At 36.9% G+C, this 27,116-nt stretch overlaps 1 protein-coding gene across 2 annotated transcripts in view; it reads left to right on the top strand.

The window, feature by feature from the left end:
* Positions 1 to 27,116, top strand: part of VPS8 (VPS8 subunit of CORVET complex) — a gene marked incomplete at its 5' end in the record, with an annotated part of 289,040 nt that overhangs the window by 153,004 nt on the left and 108,920 nt on the right. For both annotated transcript variants that reach the window (XM_079705530.1, XM_079705529.1), the window contains 5 exons: positions 1,229 to 1,318; positions 6,344 to 6,390; positions 16,502 to 16,649; positions 24,864 to 24,953; positions 25,504 to 25,546. In XM_079705530.1, coding sequence (XP_079561656.1) covers positions 1,229 to 1,318; positions 6,344 to 6,390; positions 16,502 to 16,649; positions 24,864 to 24,953; positions 25,504 to 25,546 — 418 coding nt within the window. The remainder of the gene's footprint in view (positions 1 to 1,228; positions 1,319 to 6,343; positions 6,391 to 16,501; positions 16,650 to 24,863; positions 24,954 to 25,503; positions 25,547 to 27,116) is intronic.

Raw genomic sequence — 27,116 nt, 5'->3', positions numbered from 1 at the left:
TTGCAGTGGCTTCTCTTGTTGCCGAACACAGGCTCTAGGCACGTGGGCTTCAGCAGTTGTGGCACACGGGCTCTAAAGCACAGGCTCCATAGTTGTGGCGCATGGGCTTAGTTGCTCTGTGGCATGTGGGGTCTTCCCGGACCAGGGCTCGAACCCATGTCCCCTGCATTGGCAGGTGGATTCTTAACCACTGCACCACCAGGGAAGCCCTTGTTTTCTATTTCTTAAGTCAGTTTATTAAATTATATTTTTCTAGGAATTTTTCCATTTTGACTAAATATTTAAATCCTCAACATAAATTAATTCATAATAGTTTATCTTTTTAATGCCTGAAGATCAGTAGTAATATCCCCCTTTTCATAAGTGATATTGATTAGTTGTGCCTTCTCTGTTTTGAGATGTATTGTATAAAAGTAGTTTAAACTACAGTAACTTGTGTCAGCTAAGTATTATTAATCTGCACATACTAACACAAAATTATTAGATACATATCACGAATGTTGCCATCGCAATAATTTGTCTTATTTTTATTTGACAATATAATATGTTGATCTATAGCCGGTCTTGGCATTTTAGCCATAGAACATGCAATTGAAAAGGTAGAATAGGGTCACAGAAACCAAGAAGAGAGTTTCAAGAAGAAAAGGAAAGCCTGTAGTGTCTAGGAAAGTTCAGGAGAGGGCAGGTTGGAAGTCTTAGATTTGACAGAAATAGGTCTTATTAACAGTGGTCAACCTCTTAGTCTCATTTAAGACTTATGACCTGAAGTTGATTTCTTAAGACACCTATGGTTTCAAAATCTACCAGGCATCAGAGGTAAAGTTTTAGAATTCTTAGCTAGAGAAATTACAACTATGTTCTTTTTTTTTTCCATTTCTTTAAGTTATTACTTTAAGCACAAGGGTAAATCCACTGGCAGAGAATTTGGGAAGCTTTTGTTCCTTCCATTTATCCTGTAGATATCATGGCCTAAATCCAGAATTTTAGTGCTTTCATTTTCTAAGAATTTTGAAGTACCTTTCATATCAAAATCTGATTTTTTACATGACGGTTTTCTAATTTTACTCATTTGCAATATGTCTTTAAATTGTGGCCCTATATTGAGGTTTCCTGAAATGCAGTGTAGAAGCTCATGAAATTATTGAGGTAGGTGATCATACTTTACATCTGTGAAAATTCTATTTAACTTTAACATTGAAGATTATTTTATATTTTTCTTTCATTACAGGAGCTTGTGTCCCTGAAGCCCTGTAAGGCTGCAGAGCTGGTTGCTACTCACTTTTCTGAACAGATTGAAACAGTCATTAAAAAACTTCAGGTAAACTTCACAAAATATACTGGGAAGAAACATCTAGTGGAGAGACAATTATTGAATATCCACCTAAGAACTTTTGACTGTAGTAATTTCTTCAGTTGATAGTTGCCTTTTAATAGCAGTTTCTACATATTGTGTGTGTGTGTGTATTTGGAAGCAATTGTGTGATAATCTCTGAGTCTAGAAATGAGGGAGTTCATCTTTGTGCATAACAAATATTAACATCACAGAAATATTTTTGGAAATACAACCTGTAGTTACCTAGAAATCATAATCCACAGAGGGTCCTCCCCCACCGCCCACCTCTCCATATCTTTCGCTATAGTGACTGCAACCATATTCTCTTCAGGGTTCATGTTACTTACTCAGACTTTCGTCATCCTCCTACTGGGTTAATGCTGACTATTTTTTTATTTATTTTATTGTTTGTTTGTTTGTTTGTTTGTTTGTTTGTTTATCTATTTATCTATCTATCTATTTATCTATTTATTTATTGATTGATTGATTGATTGATTTATGGCTGCGTTGGGTCTTTGTTGCTGTGCGTGGGCTCTCTCTAGTTGCGGCAAGCAGGGGCTACTCTTCGTTGCGGTGCGCGGGCTTCTCATTCCGGTGGCTTCTCTTGTTGCAGAGCACGGGCTCTAGGCACGTGGGCTTCAGTAGCTGTGGCATGTGGGCTCAGTAGTTGTGGCACATGGGCTTAGTTGCTCTGGGGCATGTGGGATCTTCCCAGACTAGGGCTCGAACCCGTGTCCCCTGCATTGGCAGGTGGATTCTTAACCACTGCACCACCATGGAAGTCCCAATGCTGACTATTTAGAATTTTTCTCGGAAAATCTTAGCTAGAATACAGGTATATTAATGCTGAATATTGAGATGCTCAGTTTGAAGTACTATTTAATGGACCTAGTATTTCACTTGTCACTACTGTGGCAGTGCTAGTAGTGAGTTTTTGCTTATTACCGTTATGGCCACAAGTGATAGAGATAGGGAATAGGACAATGACAGGAACATGTAGCACAACCCAGAGTCCTCAAGTAGCAGTAATAGTAGTAGGGGTTAGGTATGCAAGAAGGAAACCAAAGCAGTGAGTGGGAGGCAGCTGACATGAGACAAAGATGTGGAATTCATTCATTTACACACTACCGTGGTGCCACTCTGTACCCCATAGTATGGTAGGCTCGGGGGGGCACAAATAAGAATACAGTCTTTTTCTTAACTTTTCCTGTGGAACAGAGAAGCACTTATATAACCACAGCACAGTGTTATAAGCTCTACACCAGACATATGTAAAAAAGTGCTGTAGGAGTAAGAGGAGAGAGTGACAGACTATGTGAGAGAAGCAGACAAGAGTTCCCAGATATGCCTGAACTGGGTCTTGAATAATTGGTATCAGTCTTCTAGGCGGAGAATTGGGAAGGGCATTCTAGATAAAGGGTTCTGGGTATGTAAAGACTTGATGAAGTCTTGAAGCAACATGCATATTCAGAGGATGATGTGGTAAAGATGATGGTGGAAGAAGCATCAGATTAAGCTGTAAAAGGTATATTGGAGGGAAGGAGTTAAAAGTATAGAGACTGGGAAATAGACTTTTGGGGCTGATATTGAACAATTTTATATGTAATGCTAAGAAATTATGCTATATCTTCCGTGTGCTGGAGAATTACTGAAGTTTTTTAAGCAAAGGAATTATACCATTAGATTCATTTTATAGAAAATTAATTCTGGAGTATGGAGAATGGACTGGCAAAGAGAGCAGATGGAGGAGAGAACAGTTAGACCAGTTGGAAGGCAAAAGGTCTTGGCAAAAAACAGTGAGGACAGGATGAAAGCAGTGGCAGTGGAGAGGACAGGTCCAAGATACGTTTGTGAAATAAAATGTATAGGGCTTGGAAATTAGTTGAATGTGATGGGTGGAGTTAAAAATGACTCCCAGATGTAGGGTTGGTTGTCCAGCATGATGAAGTCCATTAAATCAAGATAAGGACTCATCCATTAATTCAATAAATATTTATGTATCTGCTGTGGGCCAAAACCATGATAAAGTGCTAAGGATACAAAAACATATACAGTTGACCCTTGAACAACGCAGGGGTTAGGGGTGCCAACCCCAGTGCAGTCGAAAATCCTTGTATAACTTTGACTTAACCAAAAACTCAACTACTAATAGCCTGCTGTTGGCTGGAAGCCTTACCAATAACAGAAACAGTCAATTAACACATGCTTTGTATGTTATATGTATTATATACTGTATTCTTAGAATACGTGAATTAGAGAAAAAATATTATTAAAATAATAAGGAAGAGAAAATACATTTACAGTACTGAACTAAACTTATCAATACTGTACATTTATGTCATCTTTTTATAAGATGAATCATCCATTTGTCAGTACCCATATCAATATTGTCTTAAACAAAGTAGTGTTATACATATTACTAACACTAGACATCAAAAATGAAAAGATGCGGGCTTCCCTGGTGACGCAGAGGTTGAGAGTCCGCCTGCCAATGCAGGGGACGCGGGTTCGTGCCCCGGTCTGGGAGGATCCCACGTGCCGCGGAGCGGCTGGGCCCGTGAGCTATGGCCGCTGAGCCTGCGCGTCCGGAGCCTGTGCTCCGCAACGGGAAAGGCCACAACAGTGAGAGGCCCACATACCACAAAAAAAAAAAAAAAAAAAAAAAAATGAAAAGATGTGAAAAAGAAATTTGTATTTATTTACAGGTATTACAATTCATACATTGATAATGAAAAAGCAAATGTTTGCTCTATGGTAGTCTAGTGTAATCGATATTATTGCTTCACAGTAGCCTAACGTATACACTAATGAGTGAATTGTTAATAAAATTTTTATAGCATACAGTATTACAGTCATATTCATGATAAAGTATTGGAAGCATTGTACTTTTTTTAAAAAACACATGTGATGGTCGGTTGACATGCAGTTTCTCCAATTACTAGAGAGGGGGAGAGAGAGAGGCATATTTCATATTTATTATCACTCATGCCTATGTAAGGATAGACTAGTATCTACGTATATTTTATGCATTCATGACATACCTAACTTTTTCTTAATTTTTTCACTATTGCTGGGCTATGTGGTTAGCCTGCAGGGTTTTTCAAATTGTTGCAAATCTTCCAAATTTTTTCCAATATATTTATTGAAAAAAATTCACGTGTAAGTCAGCCCACTCAGTTCAAATCTGTGCTCTTCAAGGGTCAACTGTAAATGTATCCCTGTGCTCAAGAAGACAGATAAGCCAAAAGATAATTGTAGAATAGTTTGACTTGAATGATGATAGAGGACTGCCCAGGATCCTGAGGAAGTACATGGAGGGTCATCCAGTCCATTCTAGTGAGGGGGGTACATTTCTGCTAAAACTACTCTCAACCCAAAGGCGGAGCATCTCCGCCTTTTAAAAGTCAGCAATTTTGATGAATCTTCTTGTCTATAGTGATGTTATTGTCATTTAAAATGTAAGGTTATCGGACTTCCCTGGTGGTCCAGTGGTTAAGACTTCTCGCTCCCAATGCAGGGGGCCCAGGTTCAATCCCTGGTCAGAGAACTAGATCCTGCATGCCGCAACTAAGAGCCCTCATGCTGCAACTAAAGATCCCGCATGTGACAATGAAGATCTTGCATGCTACAACTAAGACCTGGCACAGCCAAATAAATAAATAAATATTAAAAAACAAAACAAAACTAGATCTACATTTTTTTTTAAATGTAAGATTATCCATTGCAGGATTTTCTTTTTCCTACAGGCTTTAAAATATTTAGAGGCAGAGAGGCTAGGTAAATGAATGTAATATCATTCATTAGACAGATATATAAAAGCTGAAATGATTTACACACACAAAAAAGGTGGCTCTTACCATGGACAGTTTGTGGAGTCTTACACATTCCTTTTAAAGAAATGAAGTATTTTTTTATTGCAGAGCTTTATTGATTGTATAAGAATCCCACACAAATTTTATAAATTACCTTCACTTTTGATGGCAAGAAATATGCCTCTGACCAATTATTTTCAGAATTCTTGAAATGAAAAATAAGCCAGAATATTAAGGTATAACCAGAAGGAAAGCCATGTAAAATAAAACAAAGTGATAGGCCAGGGAAAAGATAGAAAATCAAAGACTGATAAATATATTTAAAATGTTATATTCTAAATGACATTAATCCTTTCTGGTTTTGAGATCCCCTGCTTTTTATAGGTGAAGTTAGAATGTGTCAAAAAAATAAAGAAAAAAGAAAAAACTATAATTATTTTTGCTTAGCTTTCTTAAGAACTTAGAGACATTATTAATATTCATATAGTATTCTAAGATTTATCTCACTTAATTCTCACCTCTAGCCTGTGCAGGAGGAAGAGAAGATATTGGTGTTCTCTCTTTCACATAAGGAAACCGAATGGCTTACGAGAGTCAGTGACTTACACAAAGTCACACAGCTAAAAAGTGGAAGAAACAGAAGCCAGACTTTTTGCATATTAGTTGCTAACCTGTTTGCTATCTCTTCTGTAGTTGATTATATTGGGGAGTTAATGAGCTTTTTTGGTACTGGTTGTTGTTTGGGCCTCAGCCTCCCACCCCACCTAGATTAACTGTCTCACAGTTGGCTGTTGTCGCAAAGAGGACCAGGTGAGGCAGTGTGTACCCGTCATTGTAGCCAGAGCAGTTCAGAGCACCTGCCATTCCAAGGGTCTTCATGCTGGGAACTGTTAAGGGATTTGTCTCAATAGAGGGCCTTTTTTTTTTTTTTTTTTTGGCAGGGGTGGGGGACCAATAACCAAGGTGTTTGTATTTCTTCTACTCTCAAAATTGAGTATGTGACAGTGATTAGAATTACTGAGAGGAAATGACCTCCAAATGATTCTTTAGAATTCCTTAGATCTGTACAGAGGGCATAATGGAAGTAATCATACGCGTGTGTGCTTTTTAAAGGGATATTCTAGAGTTATTTACCATGGCATAGTTTGAAGAATTTGTTTTAATATTTAATTGTATTTTTTATTGTTTTTCTCTTCAGAACCAGGTTTTGCTTTTCAAATTTTTGAGAAGTCTTCTTGACCCAAGGTATGTTAATAAAATTTAGTTTTTCATAATACATAGATGAGAAATCAAAGGAAATAAATTGAGTTGAAGAAACTGGCTCATGATATCCAAATAGTATAGTCAGCTCTTGATTTTTAATATTAGCAGGAGTAATAGTTACAGAGATTATTCTAAATACATGATTGGAAAATTGATTACATCTTGAAGGAATACTTTTGTTTCCATTTGAACATGAGCATACATGATGAGTTGTCATCAATGTAAAGAAAGTAATGAAGGTGTGCCATGAAGACATGTTTCAGGAAGAATTTGATGACCATCTAGCTTCCCCTGTCTCTAGCAGCATCACTCCTTCTGATTCCTTATTCCATGCTGTAGATTGATAGCTTTACTTTTCAAAGTAAACACCTAGTTCCCAGCCCACCTCTAAATGTATTACCTTTTAAACTTTCATTTGAACTGTTTAGTTTTAAATAACTTTCCTGGAGGTGTGAGAAGGAAAGTTTAAATGTTTTTTAAGTGCTGCTGTAGTACTCATCAAATAAAAACTAACCCAAGGAGATGATGAAATTAGTAATGGATTTGTAAGCAAAGTAGCTCCATATGTGAGATTGTAACATCTTCCTGTGACAACGTGGAGTACGCTGGGAGCTGAGTGTAGTATTTAACATCCTCTAAGACAGTCACTCTTAACCAGAATTGTGTGTCAGAATAACCTAAGAAATTTTAAAAAATATAGTTGCTTGGCCCCAACCCCACAGAATCATTGTGATATACTTCTAGAGTTAAGCATCACTGGCCTAAATCTAATATTCCAGGGTGATATAGCTTTCACATCACACATACAGATTTTTAAGTTGCATTATAATGTACACTAGCCATTGAAAATGGTCATATACTTACTTTAGAGATAATATTATAAAAATAGAAAGTTTTGGTTATTCTAGTATTCTGTGCTATTTTTAAATACCAAAATACCAGGAGTTTTGTGGATTGTAATAATTTTTTGAAATTTCAGTCATTTAAACCTTAAGCAGGCTATGGTTCATTTAAATTTAGTCCTACAGATGTGCATATGCAGATGTTGAGAAGAGCAGTCTGACTACATACGCTCCTGAACTTCAGTTCAATACCTTTTCAAAGTATCTGTGTTTTAATTCCCTGTTCTTAGAAATTACTGAAGCTAGACATCTATTTTTATTTTTATGAATCATTTGTACTTCCCTCAGATCCAGTTTGGGCCCTAGTCTACCCCTAGAATTAACTAGGAGATACCTTAGAATTAGGGTTAGGGGTAAGAGGGAAGGAAGAGAGCTGGGAGAAGGATGGGGGAGCTGGGGGTGGAGCTGAGAGAAGGGGGAGGGGGCCGAGGAGGACTGAGCTAGGTGGAAGAGGAAGGAGGGCCCAGCCCTTTCTCTGGAGCCCCTGTACCTTTTTTTCCCATAGCAAAATTCCTTCTGTTCCTCTTTCACTTCCTCCAGTGTCAGATCCATTCTCTTAGGACCTGACTCCTCTTCCCCTAGGATAATTTATTTTAACCAAGTCCTTGTTCTCCATCCATCCTACCTGGAGAGACTCAGGCTGGAAGGACAGAGAAGCTCATCTTTGAACTCGGCCTTTTCTCACATGTAACAAAGTACAGAAGACAATGGTGACCAAATCTTAATTTTTTTAATTAAGAAAAAGTATTAGGTAATATAAATATCAATATAGTCATTTGCTCTGATACTGAATTTAGTTAAACTTCCCAGTAATAAAAATGGCAAATCACAAGAGTATCAGAGGTCTTCCATGGAAAGTCTTGCTCTGTTATGACCTATACGTAGATTGTAAATATGTTATAGGTAAGATCCTTTAGAAGTACTATGAAAGTTGTTTTGTTCACTAGCGAACCACGAATAATTTTACATTTACTTGGTATATTTTATCTCCCTAAACTAACTCCAACCCAGGATAATTAACTCCAAGTTAACTTGTCACCCATTATTCCTTTCTGCCATATCAGTTCAGCTGCAAGGCCCTCTCTCACCTACTTCAGAGAGAAGCAGTGCACCCACAGTCCTTACTCTTCCCTGTCCCCAAAAGCAGTATGACCTGGAATATCCTCACTTTTGACAACAGCTAAATTGCCAGCTCTCCTTCAGCCTAGAGAAATGCAGAGTTGACAAAGATTCTGCCCTTGACCGAACGTTAGTCCGGCTCCTCTGAGCCCTCTGCCCCACTAGGTCTGACCTTGGGCTTCCACCTCTGTTTTTGTAGAGTCTATTATAGCAAGAATCCTGCTAAGTCAGTTTAGCTAGAATCCTCACCCTCAATATGTGATCACCCTTGATATCTGTCCAAATTTATAACCCCTCCTCCCAGGTAATATGTGATCATCCTGGCCTGCCTTCAGCAAGAATTCTGTTAGGTCAGTTTATCGAAGAATTATCCTACCCTCCTAGTAATTCTCCATCCATTGACTGCCCCACTCCCACCCCCATGGCTATAATCTCTACTTTTCCTTGTTGTATTTGAATTGAGCCCAGTCTCTGTCTCCTTCACTGCAATACCCCATTGTAGTGTTCCCTATCACGAGAGTCCGAATAAATTCTGCTTTACTGTTTTAACAAGCATCATGGATAATTTTTCCTTTAACAGAACCTTGAATGAACAAGACGGATAACTTTAGCTCCACCTTTAAAAAGAGCACTCTTTCAAATTGATCCACCCTATCCAGGATGCCAAAAATCTAGTGCTGTTCTGCTTTGAGAGTCCCAGTCCAGAATCCAGCATATTGGATTGGCCAAAAAGTTCGTTCGGGGTTTTCCGTAAGATGTTATGGAAAAGCCCTAACGAACTTTTTGGCCAACCCAATACTTTATCCTCTTATTTTATGTCTTATATAGGAGGCAGACATCCATTAAGATTATGCTGTAAATTTATTTTAAATTTGATGTTTGGCATTTCAGTACAATCATTTTTATATAAACAGTATTTTAAATGATAGTGTCCCAGACTAACCCATAAAAGCCTGTTTGACCCACAATGTAAATAAATAATACCAGTGAGGGGGGAGGAATTTTTTTTTTCTTCTACCCTTCTGTGTCCTAGACAGATTGAGAAGAGAAAAGCGTACACATTTATTGAGTGTTTTACCTGACCCGGGAGCCTTCATAAGGAAATGAAGACCTGAGGAAGCACTTAAACCTGAGTGTTTTGTGCTAGGTTTGATGAAGGGTAGAAAGTCATAGGCAAATGTGATAGGACTGAAGGATATGCGCTAAGGATGATAAACTGGGGGAAACTTAGCAAGACGTGTTTGTTTGGATTCCTCTCAGTGTCCCTCCATCTTCAGAGATGAGGATGCTCCTTTCCTCCAGAAAGAGAGAGTACCTTTCATAAGATGGTCTTATGATCTGCTTCACAGGAGAAGGGGAAGGGCAGAGAGTCCTTCCTGCACCTGACATTTCTCAAATTCCTTGAGCTTAAAATATTCAATATGCCAACATACCGTATTTTGGGGAAGCGTGTCCTGAACCCCGTCACTAATAACACGTACATTGAATTCTGGATTGAGGGGGAGAGCAAGGTTAAGAAGGTCGAGTTCAGAGGAAGTAAGGAGGAGGTGCTTCTTGAGCCTGCCTTAGACAAAGTTTTGAATTATAGAAAGTTTGTCTTTGATGCCCTTTGAACTCTGCCTCCTTCCACTCTGTCCTCTTCTTTCAAGGGTTGCAGGATGCACACACTTCTTTAAGCTCTACACTTTATAAGCACACTCGGATATATAGTACTGTGCCTAGGTAGATTTTTAAAGTCTAGAATTACCTTCTTCTATGCCCCAGTCAAAACAATCACAACTAATTGCTAATTGCTTGTCAATGTGACACTTTTACAGAGGGAGCATACAACTAACATGAATACAATGAAGTATACACAATGATGAAAAAACCCTTTTCCAATACCAGTTGACCTCAAGGGTAAGAAGAAAGCAGGTTGTGTGGACTAGCTTACGTTAAATCTCTGAATGATTTCCCATCACACTTTAGCCTTTGTGAATGAGTATGCCTGTTAACTAATCTCAAGTAAAAGATTAGAGTCTTTCCAGCTACTGGGAAAACTGAAGTGGGAAACTAGGGGAGTATAGAAAAAGGTATTTATGGACAAAAGAATATCAAGAATAGGTAGACTGGTACTGCCTAGCAGTTTTCCCTGGCAGACAACTTCAGACTATTTTTGCCTTTGATTCTTCCCTTTCTGTTCTTCTTAAGCAATAGGATTTTTTTTTTTTAACTTCCAGGTTTTTCCTTTCATGAAGCTCCTATAGCAGCATTCTAGAGAGTAGAGAAAATGAAAGAAAGTTATTTTGAGATGGTGACTGCTTGTATATATGTGTCATAGCAGAAAATTGCTTTTTTTGCTCTTGCCCCAAAAACCTGAGTTAGTAGGATCCTCATTCCTGTGTGTGTGTGTGTGTGTGTGTGTGTGTATATAGTTTATGCACATTTGATTTAACATTTATATGTATTTATTGAGTTGTTTCTAAAGGAGTGACTTATTTTGTCAACAGCATGTTTTAGGGAACTAGTAATCTAGTTGAATTCTCATGTGTATTTCTCTATTTTCTTTTTCCAATTTCTTTAAGTTACCTTTGCTCTGTAAATAATGTCCTCTGTAGAATTAATTGACCTACAAAGATATTGGTGACATTTGTATGTAGAAAGATTAGATAGTTTTGAAGGGAGGGCGGTTAATCCTCCAGAAACAAATTATTTGCCTGAATTGAGGCCAACAGCCTGGGAGAAAGGGTTTGCATCCTCTTCCAATTCCCTTCTTTGGGACAGCTGCTACATAAAGCCCTACCCCACGCCCACTCCCTGTGTGCGTTCCTGCTGGCCAAGATTTCTCACAGGAGTTCTCCTGATATACTTACATCCAGATGCAGGTCCTTTGTGCAGTGGGGATGCTTGAAGGATAATACAGAAGGACACTGATGGTTTTTGTGGGGCTATGAGCTTCATAAGGAATAAAGAGAATGTGCAAGTGTACTTATAGTCACAATATTTTCCTCAGTACAATTTTCTTGGTAATGTCTATTTAGCCTTTGTTAACAATGTCCTGGAGGCCTCTGAAATATATGGTATGATTTTCTTGTAGGAAAAAAACACATAAAACGCTGTACTGTATTTCTAAGTCTTTAATCAAAATAAAGTAAAAACTGAACATTGCTAAGGAAATGAGTATCTTTGCCAAGGAGCAAAACATAGATTATGGAAATGGTTATACATTGGATTTAAATTGAACCTGTCACTGTTTCTGTGGGTAATTCTGAAGGGATATTTTAAGATATTGACACAGTGTTGAAATAACATATTTCAAAGTTAAAAAAATAGAACATTATATATATTCATGAACTTTGACATATAAAAATGCATTCCTACCTCAGTGAGTGCCTGTCTGCTTGGCCAGGCTCACCACCAGATATCATTATCTTTGTTAGTATATTTGCCAACAGCTCAAATTCAACCTTCTAAATCCTAACACATCATCTACTAATCTTCTTTTAGGTAAATGGATGGATGGATGGATGGATAGATAGATAGTTTACATGCATTTATATCTTTATTCCTTAATTTAATAATTCTTTATAATGAGATTGCTATCTGCTAAGCAATGTGTGAGAGGTTGAAATGGCTCAAAATTATACTCAATTTTTTCAGTCTAAACCTGTTCCTCCTACTTTATTTTCTCTCTTAGCAAATGGCTGTATCCACCCATTTATTTTTTTATTTTTTTATTTTTTTCTTTGCGTTACGCGGGCCTCTCACTGTTGTGGCCTCTCCCGTTGCGGAGCACAGGCTCCGGATGCGCAGGCTCAGCGGCCATGGCTCACGGGCCCAGCCGCTCCTCGGCATGTGGGATCTTCCCGGATCGGGGCATGAACCCGCGTCCCCTGCATCGTCAGGCGGACTCTCAACCACTGCGCCACCAGGGAAGCCCCTCCACCCATTTATTTTATTTAAAAATTTACTGAGTAACTACAGCATACTAAGCACTGTGACAGGCATGGGAGATAAAATGGTGAATAAGGTGGGACCGTGCCTTCAGAGGCAATTGCAGTATAAGTGTCTTAAATAAAATCCTTGGTGTGATGATGAATTTTTAACTTTCCTTTACCAGCTCCACTGCACCTTCTCAGCCACACCACACAGAACCAGTCAGTCATCAAAATGTACCTCTTGTATATCTCTTACATGTGAGTCCCTCTCTTGTCCACCCCCCTCTGCCCTGGTTCAGGCCCTCAGTATCTCTCTTCTGGTCTTTTTTGCTGGTCTCCTAACCAGCCTTCTTAATTCTTCTACTTCCATTTTCAAATAGGCAAATAATGATAGTGTTCCCTTTCCCCTTCTCAAAGTTCTTTTAGTTTCCATTATCCAAGGTAAAATCTGAACTCCTTATGGTGTAAAAGACCCTTCTTAATCTTATTCAGGCATATCGGTTCAGCTTAATTTTCTTCCATCGTGCCATTTCTCTTTTCCCCTTTATTCCTCAGTAGTACTGAACTTTTTGTTCATGGGATACACTACACAGGGTTGTTCTGCCCACCCTTTGAATATGTGTTCCTCCCTTTTAGTCCACTTTGTTTTCTTTCTTTTCATAGTTTTATCTATATGTATTAAGAGCTCTAAGGTTGTACATGTGCTTTGATCCAGTGATTCCATTTTGGAAAATATATTTTAAGGAAATACCATAAGAAAAAGGTAGTTAATATTGAAATATCCATATTAACATTTGTATAGTGAAAAAACTGTTTAAAAAAGTAGATGGGGGAGATAGCTATATAAATGGTAAGGTATATGAACATAATTAAATACCAAATTGGCAAACATGGCAATGTGAATGTTTAAATAATGCTAAACTGGAAAAATACATAACATTAAATGGTATGCACACATACTGTTTGTGCCTATGATTGAATGATAATCAGATGATGTGGTTAGATGTAGGTAACTTAATGCTCACCATATTCTTTGCCCCCACTAATTGCTTAGTTAATAATAGAAATTTAGATTGATACGTTAATGATAAAAATGAGAGCAATTGTTAGGAGTTTGGAACTGTCTGCTCTTTGCTTTTAGAATTTCTGAAACAATGAAAACTGGCATGTGAGTGCTACAAACTAAAGTTTCAAAAACTTTGCTTCACTGATATTTAAAGAAATCTTTCCAAATACCCATACTTTTTCTATTTACAATGAAAAGGACACATATTAAGGTACTTTGTGGCTTTTACAAAATCCTACCCTTTCTTCTGTTCTGTTTATACTATTTTTTATTCATCACCCTTGTTTTTTGTTTCTTTTTGTTTGTTTCCTACTATTTTTATGCCTCCTCTGACTTTAACGGAGTGTTTTGTATATGATTCCATTTTTTGTCTCTCTTAGTATATTAATTATACTTCTTTTAAAGAACTTTTTCTAGTGGTTGACTTTCCATTTTTCGATTGGGTTGTTTGTTCTTTTGTTGTTGAGTTGTATGAGCTGTTTGTATATTTTGGGAATTAAGCCCTTGTCAGTCCCATCCTTCACAAATATTTTCTCTCATTCTGTAGGTTTTCTTTTCCTTTTGTTTATGGTTTCCTTTTCTGTGCAAAAGCTTGTAAGTTTGATTAGGTCCCATTTGTTTATTTTTGCTTTTATTTCTATTGCCTTGGGAGACTGACCTAAGAAAACATTGGTACAATTTATGTCAGGGAATGTTTTGTCTATGATCTCTTCTAGGAGTTTTATGGTGTCTCATCTTGTATTTAAGTCTTTAAGCCATTTTGAGCTTATTTTTGTGCATGGCGTGAGGGTATGTTCTGACTTCTTTGATTTACATGCAGCTGTTCAACTTTCCCAGCACCACTTGCTGAAGAGACTCTCTTTTTCACATTTTTTTTTTTTGGCCTCCTTTGTTGAACATTAATTGACCAGAGGTGTGTGGGTTTATTTCTGGGGGTCTCTGTTCTGTTCTGTTGATCTGTATGTCTGTTTTTGTGCCAGTACCACACTGTTTTGATTACTGAAGCTTTGTAGTATTATCTGAAGTCTGGGAGGGTTATGCCTGCTCAGGATTGCCTTGGCAATTCTGGGTCTTTTATGGTTCCGTATAAATTTTAGATTTATTTGTTCTAGTTTTGTGAAAAATGTCATGAGTAATTTGATAGGGATCACATTAAATCTGTAGATTGCTTTGGGTAGTATTGCCATTTTAACAGTACTGATTCTTCCAGTCCAAGAGCATGGAATATCTTTCCATTTCTTTGAATCATCTTTAATTTCCTTTATTAATGTTTTGTAGTTCTCAGCGTGTAAGTCTTTCACCTCCTTGATGGGGTTTATTCCTGAATATTTTATTTATTTATGATGCAATTTTAAAAGGTATTATTTTTTTACATTCCCTTTATGCTGTTCCATTGTTAGTGTAAACACGTGCAACCGATTTCTGTATGTTAATGTTGTATCCTGCTACGTTGCTGAATTCACTTATCAGTTCTAGTAGTTGTTGTGTAGAGTCTTTAGGGTTTTCTATATATAGTAGAAAACTATGGCATCTGCATACAGTGACAGTTTTACCTCTTCCCTACCTATTTGAATACCTTTTATTTCTTTTTCTGTGTGACTGCTGTGGCTAGGACTTCCAATACTATGTTGAAGGGAAGTGGTGAGAGTGGGCATCCTTGTTCCAGATTTTAATGGGAAGGCTTTCAGCTTTTCACTGTTGAGTATTATATTGGCTGTGGGTTTGTCATAAATAGCTTTTATTATGTTGAGGTATGTTCCCTCTATACCCATTTCTTAAGGGTTTTTATCATGATTGGCTGTTGAATTTTGTCAAATGCTTTTTCTGTATCTATTAAGATGATCATGTGGTTTTTGTTGATGTGGTGTATCACGTTGATGATTTGCATGTGTTGAACCATCCTTGGGACCCTGGGATGAATCCAACTTGGTCATGGTGTATGACCTTTTTTATGTGTTGTTGGATTCCATTTTCTAATATTTGTTGAGTTTTTGCATCTATATTCACCAAAGATATTGGCCTTTAATTTTCTTTTTTGGTAGTGTCTTTGTCTGGTTTTGGTATCAGGGTGATGGTGGCTTCATAGAATGTCTTTGGGAGTGTTCCTTCCTCTTTAGTCTTTTGGAAGAGTTTGAGAAGAATCGGTATAAGTTCTTCTTTGTACATTTGGTAGAATTTCCCAGTGAAGCCATCTGGTCCTGGACTTTTGTTTGTAGGGAGTTTTTGTAGCAATTTTTTGTATGTTATTAATGCTGTTCCAGTTCTTTATATAAGGAGCTTTAGTTGAGGAATTCTGAAGAGAAGATAGGACTTCCAGAAGGAACTGACTTCTTTTGAAGGTAGAGAGAGGATGATTCTTATATCTCCAATGAACCACAGTTGATTTTTCTAAATAGTTCCAGTAGTGTCCACCATGGTAAAAACTAATACTCCCACAGCTTTTGTGTAGGCATTATGAATAGTGGGCTTTGTGAGTGGCTGGCATACAAGGCAAATGAACCATAAATTTTGTATAACCTACTATTCATCCACTTATTTGTTTTAACAGCAACCAAATAATTAGCCCTTGCTACATGGAAGACACTGTTGTAGGCTTTAAGAATTCATTAGTGAGAAGGTACTGGTGCCTACCCTCACAGAATTTATACTCTTTTAGAGAAGATAGATAATTGAAGAAGTAATTACAACATGATGTGATTGGTGCTATAAGGGAAGTTTAGTAGGGACAGTTGTTGAGACTAGAAGATGGCTTATTATATATAGTTACTCATGGATCAAATTGTTTAAACTAAATTGAGTCATCTTTGTTTCTTTTAGAGCAACAGTACAACTTCAGGTATGATTTAGAGGAGCCTCCACTGAATATCATTTCCTTAATTATTCAATGTAAATTGAGAAATACTGTGATTTAGAATGTTTCTGATGTAGTGTATAATTCACCTGAATAACCTAAGTAACAGTAAGACTTTTAATTCATGTTTTTACTTGATCAAAAGGTAGTCTTGGTTTTAAGGTAACATACTTTTCACCTGTAGCTTTAATTATGGTATGATTAAACAATGCTACTGTCTTGCCTTTTCTGTTTTCAGGGAAGGTATTCATGTAAATCAAGAATTGCTGCAGATATCTCCTTGTATTACAGAGCAGTTCATTGAGCTGTTGTGTCAGTTCAGCCCAAACCAGGTTATAGAGACACTGCAAGTCCTTGAGTGCTACCGCCTAGAAGAAACTATTCAGGTAAGACCAGTAATGTAGAGAAGGCAAGAGTGAACTTTTCTTTATTGCTCACCATTTTACAGATGAGCACAGGGAGATTCATATATTAAATCAGTTGGCTAAGTTTATACCTAGTAAGTGCTAGCACCAGAGATTGAACCCAGATAGTTTGACTCCATCGTGCATGCTCTGCATTGCTGTGTTATTGCCTCTCTGTTTATTCTAGTAGAGTCAGAAACAGCACATGTCCATCATTGTTGTTCATCAAGTTTCACAGGCATTCTAGCCAACAGGATAAACATAGAAAAAGGAATACAGTAAAAATATTAAGAGGGAAAAACTAAGCTCTTACTTGCAGGCACTGATGGTTAGATAGTCCTGTTGTGCCATGTGACTTACTAGGCTAAAAGGCAATTACACAGTCATTGCCTTGATTCTCTTTCCTTGTTTTCTCCTGTTTCCAAATGGAAATGAATGTGTGTGTGTGTGTGTGTGTGTATGCACTTATGTACATATGTATACATACACACATATTCTAATCTACCATGAGGCTAGTATGTTCCCTGTTTAAAATTTGTTTTTAAGCTACCTTTATATTGTTGCTATCAATACTCATGAAACAGTAACCCGTATTTTCTGCATCCATGTCCTAAACTGCCCACACAATTAAAAATTTTTAAATTATAAAATATTTCAAAATACATAGAAATGTGCAAAATGCGTACATATATTCCCACCAACCCAACTTTATAGATGTTAATGTTTTGCCATACTGGCTTCAGATCTTTATTGTTTGTTTTAGAAATAAAGCATCCTTTATCTGTCATGTTTCACCTGAGGTTACCGCCAACCTGAAGATGGGAAGTTTATCCTTCCCATCCATTTAAAAAATTTTTCCTGTATATGAATTTACTTATAAAACACAAGGTACAGTTCTGTATGTTTTTAAAATTTGTATTAATGGTATCATACAGTAATATCCTATTGCAAATTGCTTTTTTATTAATTTTTTATCAGTTTTTAATATCACTCTAGTTCATTTATTTTAATGATCATATAATAGTGTATTGAATGACTGTGCCGCAGTTTATATATTTTCCTAATCACAGACATTCAGAGTGTTTCCAGTCTTTTGCCATTATAAACGATGCTACATTGGACATCTTTGTACATACCTTCTTTGTGCCCATCTGAGATTTCTCTAAGTAGTATGCCTGGAAGTGGAATTCTTTAGACAATAGAGTAGCTTAATTCTATTCATATTGCCAAGTTGATTTCTTATTTGTTTCCAGTCTCATCGTCAGTATTTGAAATTTGCTGTTTTTCCACATCCTTGCTGATTTCTACTGTTTTTAGACCTTAATTTTTGCCAGTGTGATGATTATCATTGCTTACTCATAACATTGCATATCTTTCCATATCTTTAATGACATTTTGGGTTTTCTTTTCTCTGAATTATCCATTCATATCATTTGCCCAGTTTCCTGTTGAGGTTTTGCCCTTCTGTTACTGATTTCTAGAAGTTCTTTCTAATTTCTGGATCTCTAGTCCTTTGCTGATTTTATATGTTGGAGATGCCTTCTTCCAGTCTATTATGGCCTGTCTTTTAACTTGGTTTTTAGTGACTTCTATTTTAATTTATCAGTCTTTTCCTTTAACGTTAAAATTTTGTGTGTGTGACTTTTATTTCCTTTCCTAATTTAATGGCATTAAGGATATCCTCTTATATGAGTTTTATAGTTTGGCTTTTTTCATTTAGGCTTTTAATCCATCTGGAATTTATTTTTGTAAACAGATCAAGAGAGGGATTTATATATTTTTTCCATGTGGATGGCTAATGGTCCATGTGGTATTTTCTTGTCCTTTCTTCACTTATTTATAATGCCATACTGCTGTACACCAAACTCCCAAATATACATAGATCTTTTTGTGAATTCTGTTCTATTCTTTTGGTCATTTGTCTTTCCCTATACCCATGGCACATATTTTAATTAATACAGCTTTAAAATGAGGTTTATTATTTGGAAGAAGAGTCTTCCTTCCTCATTCTTTTTCTTTAAAATTCTTTGGCTACTCTTGGCCTCTTACTATTTCACATCAAATTAAGAATCACATTGTCACATTCCTATAAAAATAACATATTCTTCTGGGATTTTGATGAAAACTACATTGAATTTATAGATTAATTCAGGGAGGATTGACATCTTATGGTCTTCACATTCAGGAACATGGTTGTCTTTTTGAAATGTCTTTTACCCACTTTGGTGAGGTTTTATAACTAAAGTTATAAAATATAATATTTTACATAAGACTCTTGCACATTTTCCTCAATTTGTTCTTAGATACTTTTTGTTAACATTGTAAAAGGAAATTTAAAAAAAATTTGTATTGGAATATAGTTGATTTCAATGTTGTGTTAGTTTCAGATGTACAGCAAAATAATTCAGTTATACATATACATGTATTCATTCTTTTTTAGATTCTTTTCTCATATAGGTTATTAATATCACAGAATATTGAGTAGAGTTCCCTGTGTCATACAGTAGGCCCTCGTTGGTTATCTGTTTTATGTATGGTAGTGTGTATGTATTAATCCCAAGCTCCTGATTTATCCCCCCGCAGCCCCCCACATTTCCCCTTTGGTAACCATAAGTTTGTTTTCAAAGTCTGTGAGTCTGTTTCTGTTTTGTAAATAAGTTCATTTGTATCATTTTTTAATTAGACTCCACATATGAGTGACATCGTATGATATTTGTCTTTCTCTGTCTGACTTACTTCACTTAGTATGATAATCTCTATGTCCACCCATGTTTCTACAAATGGCAGTATTTCATTCTTTTTTATGGCTGAGTAATATTCCATTGTATATATGTATCACATCTTCTTTATCCATTCCTCTATCGATGGACATTTAGATTGCTTCCATGTCTTGGCTATTGTAAATATCTCTGCAACAAACATTGGGGTGCATGTATCTTTTTAGATTATGGTTTTCTCAGGATATATGGCCAGGAGTGGGATTGCTGGATTATATGATAGTCCTATTTTTGGTTCTTTAACGAACTTCCATATTGTTCTCCATAGCAGTTGTACCAATTTACATTCTCACCAACAGTGTAGGAGGGTTCCCTTTTCTCCACACCCTCTTCAGCATTTATTGTTTGTAGACTTTTTGATGATGGCCATTCTAAGCTATGTGGGGTGATACCTCATTGTAGTTTTGATTTCTCTGATAATTAGTGATGTTGAGCATCTTTTTGTTTGTTTGTTTTGTTTTTTTGTGTGTGTGTGTGGTACGCGGGCCTCTCACTGTTGTGGCCTCTCCCGTTGCGGAGCGCAGGCTCCGGATGCGCAGGCTTAGCGGCCATGGCTCACGGGCCCAGCCGCTCCATGGCATGTGCGATCTTCCCAGACCGGGGCACGAACCCGTGTCCCCTGCATCGGCAGGCGGACTCTCAACCACTGCGCCACCAGGGAAGCCCGAGCATCTTTTCATGAGCTTTTTTGGACATCTGTGTGTCTTCTTTGGAGAAATCTCTGTTTCGATCTTCTGCCCGTTTTTTGATTGGGTTGTTTGTTTTTTTGACATAGAGCCACATGAGCTGTTTGTAGGTTTTGGAGATTAATCCTTTGTCAGTCACTTTGTTTGCAAATATTTTCTGTCATTCTGTGGGTTGTCTTTTTGTTTTGTTTATGGTTTCCTTTGCTGTGCAGAAGCTTTTAAGTTTAATTAGGTCCCATTTGTTTATTTTTGTTTTCATTTCCATCACTCTAGGAGACGGATCCAAAAAAATATTGCCAAGATTTATGTCAAAGAGTGTTCTGCCTATGTTTTCCCCTAAGAGTTTTATAGTGTCTGGTCTTACATTTAGGTCTTTGATCCACTTTGAGTTTATTTTTGTGTATGGTGTTAGAGAATGTTCTAATTTCATTCTTTTACATGTAGCTGTCCAGTTTTCCCAGCATCACTTCCTGAAGAGACTGTCTTTTGTCCATTGTATAGTCTAGCCTCCTTTGTTGTAGATTAATTGACCATATGTGCATGGGTTTATTTCTGGGCTTTCTATCCTGTTCCATTGATCTACCATACTGTTTTGATTTCTGTTGTTTTGTACTGTAGTCTGAAGTCAGGGAGTCTGATTCCTCCATCTTCGTTTTTCTTTCTCAGTATTGCTTAGGCTCTTTGGGGTCTTTTGTGTTTCCATATAAATTTTATAATTTTTTGTTCTAGTTCTGTGAAAAATGCCATTGGTAATTTGAAAGGGATTGCATTAAATATGTAGATTACCTTGGGTAGTATAGTCATTTTGACAATATTAATTCTTTCAATCCAAGAACATGATATGTCTTTCCAACTGTTTGTGTCATCTTTGATTTCTTTCATCAGCATCTTATAGTTTTCAGAGTATAGGTCTTTTGACTCCTTAGGTAGGTTTATTCCTAGTTATTTTATTCTTTTTGATGTGATGGTAAATGAGATTCTTTCCTTTATTTCTCTTTCTGATCTTTCATTGTTATGTATAAGAATGCAAAAGATTTCCATGTATTAATTTTGTATCCTGCAACTTAACCAAATCCATTGATGCGTTCTAATAGTTTTCTGGTAGCATCTTTAGGATTTTCTATGGATAGTATCATTTCATTTGCAAACACTGATGGTCTTATTTCTTCTTTTCCAATTTGGATTCTTTTTATTTCTTTTTTCTTCTCTGATTGCTGTGGCTAGGACTTCCAAAACTTGTTGAATGAAAGTGTTGACAGTGGTTATCCTTGCCTTGTTCCTGATCTTAGAGGGAACACTTTCAGCTTTTCACCATTGAGAATGATGTTAGCTGTGTGGTTTTCATGTATGTCCTTTATTATGTTGAGGTAAGTTCCCTCTATGCCCACTTTCTAGAGAGTTTTTTTTTTTTTATCATAAATGGGTGTTGAATTTTGTCAAAAGTTTTTTCTGCACCTATTGAGATGATCATATGGTTATTTATTTATTTTTGGCTATGTTGGGTCTTCGTTGCTGCGCCGTGGGCTTTCTCTAGTTGTGGTGAGTGGGGGCTACTCTTGGTTGCGGTGCATGAGCTTCTCATTGTGGTGGCTTCTCTTATTGTGGAGCACGCTAGGTGCATGGGCTTTAGTAGTTGTAGCACGCGGGCTCAGTGGTTGTGGCTCGTGGGCTCAGGCTCAGTAGTCGTGGCACATGGGCTTAGCTGCTCCATGGCATGTGGGATCTTCCTAGACCAGGGCTCGAACCCGTGTCCTCTGCATTGGCAGGCGGATTCTTAACCACTGCACCACCAGGGAAGTCCTGATCATATGGTTTTTATTCTTCAGTTTGTTAATGTGGTGTATCACATTGATTAATTTGTGGATACTGAAGAATCCTTGCATCCCTGGGATAAATCCCACTTGATCATAGTGTATGATCCTTTTAATGTATTGTTGGATTCAGTTTGCTAGTATTTTCTTGAGTATTTTTACGTCTATGTTCCTCAGTGGTATTGGCCTGTAATTTTCTTTTTTTGTGGTATCTTTGTCTGGTTTTGGTATCAGGGTGATGGGGGCCTCATGGAATGAGCTTGGCAGTGTTCCTTCCTCTGCAGTATTTTGGAAGAGTTTCAGAAGGATAAGTGTTAATTCTTCTCTAAATGTTTGATGGAATTCACCTGTGAAGCCACTGGGACCTGGACTTCAGTTGGAAGTTTTTAAATCACTGTTTCAATTTCAGTACTTGTGATTTGTCTGTTCATATTATCTATTTCTTCCTGGTTCAGTCTTGGATGGTTGTATCTTTCTAAGAATTTGTCCATTTCTTCTAGGTTATACATTTTATTGGCATATAGTTGTTTGTAATAGTCTCTTATGGTTCTTTGTGTTTCACTCGTGTCAGTTTTAACGTATTTTTCATTCTGTTGTTAACTCCTTCTTGTGTATTTTAAATTTCAGTTATTGTATTCTTAAGCTTTGATCATTCTTTTTTATATTTTCTATTTCTTTTTTGCAGTTATCATTGTGTTCATCTATTATATTCTCATGTTCAGTTAGCATTTTATTACTAATGCTTTGAACTCTTTCCAGGTAAATTATTTATCACTTTTTAACTTTGTTTCCCACCCCCTTAATGAATTTACCTTTTTCTTTCATCTGAAACATATTCCTCTCTTTTTATATCTTGCTTGACATTCTCTGTCCTTCTGTGTGAGATTATGTGAAACAGTTCCATAACCCAGTCTTGAAGACATGTCCATATGTGGGAACATCCCTATGAAGTCTGCTTGTCCCCAGTGGCATTGGTGGAATAGCTTATTTTAAAGTGAGCATAGGCTGCATCTTTCCCTGTTATGTGCTACAAGGCACTGTATTGCTGGCATGTAGGGCTAGAGTCACTGCCCTATTAGGGGTGGTGCCAAGGCCTAAGGGTCTGGAGCAGGATCTTTGAGCGAGTTGGGCTTCTTCCCAGTGTGATGGTGGTGTTCGCCATGGTTGGGGATATGGCTGGGACCTAAGGGTTTGGGGCTGCACTTCTAAACTTGTTCCACTTCTTCCCTGGTATGCACACATTGGGTAGAGGCAGGGTCAGGGCCAGAGCAGTAGGAACCACACTAGTAAGCTGGTTCCACTTCTACCTTTGTGCAGTTGTACCAGCAATGGCAGTCTCCATCTTAGCTGGAGGCAGGACAAGGACCTGAGTTGATTCCACTCCTTCCCTAGTGCTTGCACATATTTGTCTGCAGGCAGTGACAGTCTCTGACGTGGCTGGAGGAAGGGTTATAGTCCAAGCAGCCTCTGCTCCCTCCCAAGTACAGGCATGCATGCTAGTACCTGCAGTGGCTCTCTCTGCTCTGGCTAGATGCAGAGCCATAGTGTGAGGTGGGCTCCACTTCCTCCATGTTTACCCAGGCTCATTAGAAATGAAATTTCTAAAAGGAAATTTTTTGAAATGACTTTTTTTTAATTGGTTACTGCTGGTATATGTTATTAATTTTTGTTCAGTGTCTTATATCTAGCAACCAGGCTGAATTATTTTTTTGTTCAAATATTTTCTAGATTTTTTTTATGACAATAATTTTTTCTGAGAATAATGGTAGTTTTTTTTCTTTCTTTCCAATCTTATACTTTTCTCATTCCCTCATCAGATATCTAGGAGCTCTGGGATATTATTGAACAGAGGCAGCGATAGTGTGCATTCTCTCCTTGTTTCTGATTTAAAAGGGGATGTGTCTAACATTTTATGTTAAATATGGTGTTTATTGTCGGATATTGATAGATAATTTTTATTAAATTAGACAAGTGCCATTACCAGTTTGGGTTAGAGTGTTTTGTATTGTTTTTATTTTTGTCAAAAATGGGTGCTGCATTTTACTAGATACTTTTTCTGCATTTGTTGAGATGATCACGTTTTCCTCCTTTGATCTGTTAACCTATAATATGTTATTTGTGCCTCTCTTTTTTTCTTACTCCTAAGAAAGTTTTATTCTATGTTACTAGTCTTTTCAAAGACTAATTTAGCTAGGTGGTTTGTGACCACCTAGAGGGGTGGGATAGGGAGGGTGGGAGGGAGGGAGACGCAAGAGGGAAGAGATATGGGAACATATGTATATGTATAACTGATTCACTTTGTTGTAAAGCAGAAACTAACACACCATTGTAAAGCAATTATACTCCAATAAAGATGTTAAAAAAAAAAGAAAAGACTAATTTAGGATTTTCTTTTAAACCTCGCTATTGTTTCTCTGTTGTTTCTTTCCATGACATTCTTTTCTGTACTTATTTTCTTTCTTTTACCTTAGCTTAACTGGCATTTCTTTTTTACTTATTAGAAACTCTTAGTTTATTAATTTTCATTAAGATCCCACAAGCTAATGTATAGAGTTTTCATTGTCATTTTGTTCTAAATATTTTGTGAATAATTACACTTATCAATTTCTGGTGTATATTATTACTTTTTATGTATACATGTTACCTTTTGTGCAATGGATATACCTGATTCAGGTGCATAATAACTTTTTAAATAAATAAGTGAAAAAAAAAATGAGTGACCTTGGTTCAGTCAGAGTCCCAAATGGGCCATTCTAAGATTAGAAAGTCAAATATTTGCATGTTATACTGTAAAGTAGCATACTACTAGGGTATGAATTCACTATTTACTATTGTAGGGTTTTTCTTCATCCTTAATAGGACCTTCTGACTCCACAAACAAGATTTTTGAGCAAAAAAACTTTATCTTTTCTTCTTTCCTAGATTACCCAGAAGTATCAACTTCATGAAGTCACTGCTTATCTATTAGAAAAGAAAGGAGATATTCATGGTGCCTTCTTAATAATGCTAAAGGTAACATTTTACTGTATTTGCTTTGTCATGTTTCTGTCTAGCCCTATACCCATTTTTCAATCCATCTTTTTTCATGAGATAAAATTGACATACAACATTGTGTAAGTTTTTGTCAATCCATCTTAATTTCTTATGTTTCAAAGTAAGCTGCAGACAACAGTACATTTTTTTGTACATTTTATCTAAATATTTTTATCATGCATGTCATGATACACCAGTATGCCACATGATACTAATCCCAAGGCTTAGTAGTTGTGCCTTGCGGGCTCTAGAGCACAGGCTCAGTAGTTGTGGTGCACGGGCTTAGTTGCTGCACGGCATGTGGGATCCTCCTGGACCAGGGCTTGAACCCATGTCCCCTGCATTGGCAGGTGGATTCTTAACCACTGCGCCACCAGGGAAGCCCTGTGCTTTCTATATACACAACAATTCTCTTCTGAATGGCAGAGATCATTCTTAATAACCTTATTGTTTCTTGGAGTTTACTTTAAAATATGGTAATTCAGGTATTGGTGGATTAGAAATATAAAGTGTTCCTTTTACCTCCTAGAGACTACAAAGCAAACTTCAAGAGATAACACATCAAGATGAAAGTAAGTTCTCGAGTGTAATTTACAATTTCTTTTTCCATGGGCCCCATGTTTTAAAAGATATTAAATGATAAACTGTATTTATTAAGTAATCACATTGATCTGCATGTTACTGTTTATCTAACATTGATCCCAATTTTGGCTTGTTTTCAAGGGCTCATAATAGGAAGTAATATAAACCACTGTAGTTTTGCAGTGCTAATTGTCAGTAGAGATCATTGGACAGAAAATTAGGTAGGCTTCACTGGTATTGATTAATTTTTTAGTTATATTTCTGTACTTATGTTTTGGTTATTATAAATGAGGTACATAACTAACATCTTAAAAATTACTATAATGTGCTGAACAACAGCAAAGCAGAGCTTTGTTCTATACTTACTCTATATTTAGAATAAGTAATAATCAGTGTTTCTGTATTGAATTTATATAATTTTAGCAGAAAGCAGTAAAACTTGAAACAGTTTAAAATCTTGAATGGCTTTGTCACAGATAGATATGTAATTCCTATTATATTCCTTGATACTAAAAAAAGTTATTTATTTTGTAAAAGTGTGGTAAAATAAACATAACATAAAATTCACCATTTTAACCATTTTTAAGTTTACAGTTCATTGGCCATAAGTACATTCACATCATTGTGCAATAATCACCACCATCCATCTCCAGGACCTTTTCAGCATCCCAAACTGAAACTCTGTACCCATTAGACAATTACTCCTAATTCCCTCCTCCCCACCCAGCCCCTGGTAACCACCATTCTACTTTCTGACTTGATGAATTTGAATTTGATTACTCCATGTGTCTCATAATTGGAATCAAACAGTAATTGTCCTTTTGTGTCTAGCTTATTACACTTAGCATAAAGTCTTCAGGATTTATCCATGTTGTAGCACATGCAGAATTTCATTCATTTCTAAGACTGAATAATATTCTATTTTATGTATATACTACATTTTGTTTTTCCATTCATTTATCAATGGGCACTTGGTTGCTTCCACCTTTTGACTATTGTGAATAATGTTGCTATGAACATGGGTGTAGAAATACCTTTTTGAATCCCTGCTTTCAGTTCTTCTCGGTGTATACCCAGAAGTGGGATTACTGAGTTAAATGGTAATTCTATTTTTAATTTTTTGAAGAACCACCATACTGTTTTCCATAATGGCAATATCATTTTACATTCTCACCAGCAATGCACAAGGGTTCCAAATTCTCCACATCTTCACTAACACTTTTATTTTCTGTTTTCTTGGTAGTAGCCATCCTAATGAGTGTGAGGTAGCATCTCATTGTGGTTTTGATTTGCATTTCCCTAATGATTGGTGATGTTGAGCATCTTTTCTTAGACTTATTGGCCATTTCTATATCTTCTTTGGAGAAATGTCTATTCATATCCTTTGTCCACTTTTTTTTTTTGCGGTACGCAGGCCTCTCACTGTTGTGGCCTCTCCCGTTGCAGAGCACAGGCTCCGGATGCGCAGGCTCAGCGGCCATGGCTCATGGGCCCAGCTGCTCTGCAGCATGTGGGATCTTCCCAGACCGGGGCACGAACCCATGTCCCCTGCATCGGCAG

The sequence above is a fragment of the Hyperoodon ampullatus genome, assembly GCF_949752795.1.
Source record: "Hyperoodon ampullatus genome assembly, chromosome: 5".
Classification (NCBI taxonomy): Eukaryota; Metazoa; Chordata; class Mammalia; order Artiodactyla; family Ziphiidae; genus Hyperoodon; species Hyperoodon ampullatus.
The sequence above is the reverse complement of the archived record's forward strand: the minus strand, read 5'-3'. Positions and strand labels throughout refer to the sequence as shown.